This window comes from Lipotes vexillifer, unplaced genomic scaffold (assembly GCF_000442215.2).
Source record: "Lipotes vexillifer unplaced genomic scaffold, Lipotes_vexillifer_v1.1 scaffold1129, whole genome shotgun sequence".
Classification (NCBI taxonomy): Eukaryota; Metazoa; Chordata; class Mammalia; order Artiodactyla; family Lipotidae; genus Lipotes; species Lipotes vexillifer.
Genome location: NW_006789022.1, coordinates 2,139,174 through 2,146,094, shown reverse-complemented (window position 1 = coordinate 2,146,094; position 6,921 = coordinate 2,139,174). Strand labels below are relative to the sequence as shown.

General features: G+C 57.7%; 1 protein-coding gene across 4 annotated transcripts in view; it reads left to right on the top strand.

The window, feature by feature from the left end:
- RPS6KA4 (ribosomal protein S6 kinase A4) overlaps nt 1-6,203 on the top strand; it is a 10,663-nt gene extending 4,460 nt beyond the window's left edge. The window contains exons 9-17 of one of the 4 annotated variants that reach the window (XM_007462059.1): nt 688-852; nt 2,613-2,741; nt 2,941-3,053; nt 3,150-3,243; nt 3,718-3,891; nt 3,972-4,166; nt 4,478-4,637; nt 4,827-4,990; nt 5,262-6,203. In XM_007462059.1, coding sequence (XP_007462121.1) covers nt 688-852; nt 2,613-2,741; nt 2,941-3,053; nt 3,150-3,243; nt 3,718-3,891; nt 3,972-4,166; nt 4,478-4,637; nt 4,827-4,990; nt 5,262-5,456 — 1,389 coding nt within the window. In that variant the 3' untranslated portion in view covers nt 5,457-6,203. Of the gene's footprint in view, nt 1-687; nt 853-2,612; nt 2,742-2,919; nt 3,054-3,149; nt 3,244-3,717; nt 3,892-3,971; nt 4,167-4,477; nt 4,638-4,826; nt 4,991-5,261 lie in introns of all 4 variants that reach the window. The other 3 variants (XM_007462057.1, XM_007462060.1, XM_007462058.1) reach the window with 3 other exon arrangements.
- The last annotated feature ends 718 nt before the right edge of the window (nt 6,204-6,921 follow it).

Here is a 6,921-nt window from a genome sequence, read left to right as displayed (position 1 = left end):
TTTCCCTGGATTCCTACCTCGTAATTTTTGCTTACAAGTAATTGGTCACTGCTAGCTGCAAGGAAGTTTATAAAATACTATTTTTTAGTTGTGTACATTGGTTCCTGAAATCAAATTGGGGCTATAGTACTAAGGAAGACCAGGAGAATGGATGTTGGGCAGGCAACGAACAGGCTCCGCCATACTAGTTTAAGCATAAAAGGAATGTTTTAGCTCCCATAAATGAAAAGTCCAAGGAAAAGTGGTCTGACTTCAGGCAAGGCTGCATCCAGGTGCTGAATCTATGTTATTAGGAATTTCTTTCTTTGTCTCTTGGTTCTGCTTTTCTGCACAGGCACTTCATCATTAGACACTGAGGGGGGTCCCCAGCAGTTCCAGGCCCATATCCTCCCAGATTTATGTCCAGTAGGAGAAAGAGATTTGTTTTTTTTTTTTTTTGCACATCAATTCTATTAAAAGCCCCAGAGTTGGCTGAGTGTGGTGGAGGGCTGGTTCTCCAAGAGAAATAGGGATTCTGTTATCAGAGGAAGGGAAACAGAAGCTGGGGAGGCAGGAAGAACAGCTTCCCACACAAATGCCAGTGAGACCTTTGCCTCACTGAGGAGCTGCCTGGTGAGGGTGGCCTGAGTGGACAGGGGTTTCCACTTCCTGCCCTTTGACCCCCTATCTCTCATTCCTTTTCTCCAGGGTCTGGATTGGGCTGCTCTGGCTGCCCGGAAGATTCCAGCCCCATTCCGACCCCAGATCCGCTCAGAGCTGGATGTGGGCAACTTTGCAGAGGAATTTACTCGGCTGGAGCCTGTCTACTCACCCCCTGGAAGCCCCCCACCTGGGGATCCTCGCATCTTCCAGGTGAGTGAGAGTTCATAGAACCACATATGCGGGGGAGGCAGGATGCTGCTGCCAGCCGCAGCCCTGGCTGACCTGTGGGCACTGCACAGGCCCTGTGTCCTGATCAGGAGTCAGCATCTCCTCTAGATCTCTCCACTCGTGCGGAACCTACAATTGTCAGTCATAGAGACCACCTTGGCAGGACATGCCTTTGAATTTCCTGGTTTATCTTGAAATTTCATGTTAATTTCCCATCTTCTCCATCATATCTCTATTGTTATGTAAAAATACTGTTTTAAATTATTCACTTGCTTAAGGGGACACTTAGGAAGAGATGCCTTGTTTATACTGTGGCTTTGCACGTCCCTCTGGCATACCATATCACATTCCTGGGGGCATAGGCCCCCTCCACCCAGTTTTAGAAGCTTAGGCCTGTTGGACAAGTCCCATCTCCTTTGCTCGGCATACAAGGCCTTGCATGACGTGGTCTCTGCTCAGAGCCCTAGCCTCAGCGCTCTGTTATTCCACTCAGTGCTCTAGCACCTCTGAACTGCTCAGAGGTTCCAGAACACACCTCTGTACCTTTGCATATGTGGTTCCCTCAACCTGGAGGGTATAGTTGCTCACCTGGCAAAATTCAAGCCTTGTTGTCCAGTGCTGTCCGCATATGAAGTCTTCCCTGCTCCTCTGGCCCTGGGTCACCCTTTCCTTGTGCACCAGCCTGCTACAGACAAAATCTCCTTCTAAACAGTTTGTCAGGTTTTATCCCGGCGCTGACTGAGACTGCCTCACGTGGTCTGAAGCTCCCAGAGGGCAGGGACTATGTGTTTAATTTCTGTGTCCCTGAGTCCAGCTTGTAATTTCTGTGTCCCTGAGTCCAGCTTGGGGGCCTGGCCTGTAGGACATGGTCCATAAATATTAAATAAGAATAGGTCAATATCAAGTATGGATGGATCAGTTCCCCTCTGTGAAGCTCTCACAAGGGACAGCTCTGTGCTTGAATATCCCTTGATCTACTGCGATCCATCCTCGATCTCACAGTCCTAATGAGCAAGTTTTCTTGTGAATCAGTTGTTACTTTCATTCATTCATTTAATGATTCAAAAATATGTATTGAGTGCCTTCAATGTGCCAGGCACTGACCTGGGCACTAGGGACGTAACAATAAACTTGACAGACAATAATCCCACCCATGTGGAGCTTGCATTCTAGTGCACAGTGGTGCTGCATTTTTAGGAGAAAACAACACATTGTTAAAATTACCCTTGAGAGTCCCCTGAATTGCCAGGATGTGGATGGTTAGGAAGGGCAAAGAATTAACTTTGGTTTCTCTTTACGTTTCCTCAGTAGCCCCCCTTGCAGAGGAGGCCAAAGTTTGATTTGAAAGGAAGGAATAAAGACTTTTTGTCCTGAGTGGGTAGAGTTGAATTCTCCTAAGTTAAGTATGTGTGATGCCAGGCCACAGTTCTTTCATGTATTCAGCCTATCATATTCTGGGCCACTACACTGTGCCAGATGATGCCCTTGGCACTTGGGGGGATCACTGTGATGGGAAAGGTAGAGTCACAGACTGGTGGGGGAACAGACATGCATGGTCCCAAGAGATCATAGAACAAGGTGGAATAAAATGTCCACACATCCTGTGTGCACCAGGATGCAAAAGCAACATCCCCTACTCCAGGGTCTTTCCTCTGCCCCCGCCCTCCTTCCCGCTGGGTCTGGGCCTTCGGGGACTCCATCTGCACCTCCATCCACCCCTGACAACACCCCTCCTCTGCCAGGGATACTCCTTCGTGGCACCGTCCATCCTGTTTGACCACAACAACGCGGTGATGACCGATGTGCTGGAAGCGTCTATTGCTGGAGACCAGCCTGGCCGGGCAGCGTTGGCCAGGAGTGCCATGATGCAGGTGGGTTGGGCCAGGGTGGGGAGAAGTGGGCTTGGGGGCATCTGGGCTTGGGGACTCCAGATGTGGCTTCAGCAGGCGCATGCTGTGGCTTCGGTGGGTCCGTAGCCTCTCTGAACAGGGGCGTGGCACGGCCGCAAGGCTCCCGGTAGGACCTCTGACGCGTCCCCTTCGCCCCCAGGACTCGCCCTTCTTCCAGCAGTACGAACTGGACCTGCGGGAACCCGCGTTGGGCCAGGGTAGCTTCTCCGTGTGTCGCCGCTGCCGCCAGCTACAGAACGGCCAAGAGTTCGCGGTCAAAATCCTCAGCCGCAGGTGGGCGGGCCCGGGGTGGGCTGGGTTCTGCTGAGCGGATTCGGGGAGGGCGGGGCCGGAGGTCAGCTGTCCTGACCCCGCCTGCCCTGCCCCCAGGCTGGAGGCGAACACGCAGCGCGAAGTGGCCGCCCTGCGGCTGTGCCAGTCTCACCCCCACGTGGTGAAGCTGCACGAAGTGCATCAGGACCAGGTGACGCCTTCCTGGGCTAGGGCGGAGCCCAGGGACGCTAGAGCCTGCCCGTGGGGGGCGGGGAGGAGGACAGGAGGCGGGGCCTGAGAGCGCCATGGGCGGGGCCTGAGGACCCGGAGGTCAGGGAGGTGGGATTTCAGGGGAGTAGGGCCTGAGGGCCGGAAGGCGGAGCTGAGGATGGCCAAGGGAACGGGGCAGGGGGAGGATTTAGGGCGGCGGGTTTTAAGGTGGCCAAAGGGACGGGGGCCTGGAAAAAAGTAGGGGGTAGAAAGTGAAGCGAGTCCTAAGGTGGTTCTTGGGGTGGTCTTGAGGTCAGGGTTCGAACAGGGTCGGGCCCTGAAGCCGGGGGCGGAGCTTGATGTAGACCGCGGGGCAGGATCTGGCTGGGCCCGGTGCGGGGTGGGGGGGCGGCCCGGTTGGGTAGGTGGTGACAGTAACCCAGGTGGTGACCTTGGCCCGTCGCGCCGCCCGCAGCTGCACACGTACTTGGTCCTGGAGCTACTGCAGGGTGGGGAGCTGCTGGAGCACATCCGCAAGAAGCGGCACTTCAGCGAGTCCGAGGCGAGCCAGATCCTGCGCAGCCTCGTGTCGGCCGTGAGCTTCATGCACGAGGAGGCGGGGGTGGTGCACCGCGACCTCAAGCCCGAGGTGGGCGCGGGGCCTCAGCGGACTGGGAGGGCTTCGGCGCGGAGGGCCAGTCTCTGACGGCCGCCTCGCCGCCCTCATAGAACATCCTGTACGCCGATGATACGCCCGGAGCCCCGGTGAAGATCATCGACTTTGGGTTCGCGCGTCTGCGCCCGCAGAGCCCAGCGGGGCCCATGCAGACACCCTGCTTTACGCTGCAGTACGCGGCCCCCGAGCTGCTGGCGCAGCAGGGCTACGACGAGTCCTGCGACCTCTGGAGCCTCGGTGTCATTCTGGTATGGGACGGGGTCTCCGAGGAGATGTCAGGGTCCTCCGAGCCTGGGGACAGGAGTTCTCTTGTTGGGGTGGCAGGGTTTGGTCTGAGGCTGGGGTCAGAAGTCGTCCTAATACAGAGGCGAGGTCTCTCTGCTGCTGGGGTCCGGGCATCCTAGTTTTAGGAGTTGGAAGTCAGAGTTCATAACCCACGGGCCTCAGGAGTTAGCCTCTTTGAGAGGGTGAATGGTCCTGCAGTGGCTTAAGTCAGTGGCTTGTCTCCTGGCCTCCACCGGCCCCCTAGTCTGGACTGGTCTCACTTTTCACTCCCCAGTACATGATGCTGTCAGGCCAGGTCCCCTTCCAGGGGGCCTCAGGCCAGGGCGGGCAGAGCCAGGCGGCGGAGATAATGTGCAAGATCCGCGAGGGGCGCTTCTCCCTTGACGGGGAGGCCTGGCAAGGCGTGTCTGAGGAAGCCAAGGAGCTGGTCCGAGGTGCGAAGCCGGAGGTCACAGATCATGATTGGGGAGGGGGAGGCCATGGGGTCATGATGGGACAGGGTTTGCTACTGGGTCAGGTGTCCTGGTGGGGGACTTGTGGGGAGGCCAGTGGGGCTGCTAGGATGTCTCTGGGGCGCAGCCTCTACACACAGCCCCCCAACACTTCCCCCGTCCTGCCTCCAGGGCTCCTGACTGTGGACCCCACCAAGCGGCTGAAGCTCGAGGGACTGCGGGGCAGCTCGTGGCTGCAGGACGGCAGCGCGCGCTCCTCGCCTCCGCTACGGACGCCGGACGTGCTGGAGTCCTCGGGGCCAGCTGTGCGCTCCGGGCTCAACGCCACCTTTCTGGTGAGGGGCGGGGCCTGCGGGGGGTCCGGGACCGAGGCTGGAGAGGCGGAGCCTGCGGGAGGCGACTCCGCAGAGTCCTGAAAGGTTGAGTTGAGCCGAGTGCAGGCCTCTGACCTGTCGGGACCCTGACCTGACCGTTTGAGAGGCTGGAGGCCAAAGACCTGTTGGCCCTGACCTAGTGGTATGGGAAGGAAGGCCTGGGATGGGGGCCAAAGCTAGGATTTGGAAGTCGAGGCCGGGCCGGTGGAACTTACCGCCTCCTTTCCGCCAGGCGTTCAATCGGGGCAAACGCGAGGGTTTCTTCTTGAAGAGCGTGGAAAACGCGCCGCTGGCCAAGCGGCGGAAACAGAAGCTGCGGAGCGCCGCCACGTCCCGCCGCGTCTCCCCCGTGCCCGCCGTCCCCGGCCGGGCACCCGCCGCCAAGGGAGCCCCCCGACGAGCCAACGGTCCCCTGCCCCCTTCCTAGCCCCCGGCACTGTGACCCTCTCCCCGGTCGGGGCTGTGTTCTAGGAGGCCGGCTCACTGCCCCCAGGCCTCCTGCATAGCTCCGCCCCATCCCCAGGGATTGTTACCCTTCTCTCCCCGCCCCCCCACCCCACCCCCAGACAGAGCAGAAGTATTTTTATAAGCAGAGAATTTTTTTTAATGTCTTAACCAGATAGAGTTAGAGATGCAGGGAGGGAGGGGCCCTGCTGGGGAGTGGAGTGGGGGGCCCTCTGCCTAGATGCTGCCTCATCTGGTGGAAGGCACTTCTCCCCTAGGGAGCTGCCCCCGGCAGGGAAGGGCTCCTCCTCCATTTCTAAGCACTGAGTGGCCACACGGAGAAACTGGGACCTCTCCCCTGCCCTCCCCTGAGGTCCTGCTCTTGGGAGGGGGCACCCCTCAAGCTGTCACTTTATGGACTGTTTGTGCAATTACGTCCACCAAAGACCTGTGTCGGGGGTGCTCAGTGAGAGGCCCTGGGGGACCCCCTGAAGCATTTCTGCCTCACTTCATGTCACCTGCTTCCCCCTATTGAGGCTAAGGAAGGAGGTAGGCGACCCCCTAAAAGGAGAGGCCCCCTTCTCACCCCTCCCCTCCCCTTTGGCACAGCTGCCCCTAGCTGGGGGAGGCACCTTGGGGGTCTGGGGTGGGCATCCACAGTCACTGCCTCAGCCCATCCAGGCTGTGCCTTTGACTTAAAAATAAAAGTCTACCCAGTGCTGTGTGTGGCCTGTGTGTGTGTATGTGTTGGGGGTGTGTATGGGCAGAGGTCTTGGGGCTACCTGCCAGCCAGTGGGGCCTGAGACCTCAAAGAGGAGGGACAGGGCACACCCTTCTGGGTAAGATGGTACCCTTTGTCCTTGGCTTTTGACATGAGGGTCAAACGGTTATCTTGGGTGTGTATCTGATACCTCTGCCATGTATCATTCAGGATTCTCCTGGTTGTTAAGTAGTAGAAAACACAACCTAAACAGCAGAGCAGGATTTTTAGGCTTTTTGAGCTACACAATCCAGGGGTGGCTTCAGGCAAAACCTGATCAGGATGCTAACATATGATCAGGACTCAGCTCCCCAGTCTCAGCTTTTTTTGTTTGTTTGTTTGTTTTTGTGGTACGCGGGCCTCTCACTGCCGTGGCCTCTCCCGTTGCGGAGCACAGGCTCCGGACGCGCAGGCCCAGCGGCCATGGCTCACGGGCCTAGCCACTCCGCGGCATGTGGGATCTTCCTGGACCGGGGCACGAACCCGCGTCCCCCGCATCGGCAGGCGGACTCTCAACCACTGCGCCACCAGGGAAGCCCCTCCAGTCTCAGCTTTTTATTCTGTTGTGGGTTTTTCTGGTGTTGTTGCAGACTTGGAGGACTCTCCTTTTGGCCCCAGGATGGGTGGCAGGTGCTCCAGGGAGCTACAGATTGAAATCTGGTGATAAAGAGAGTCTTTGTTTTGGCAT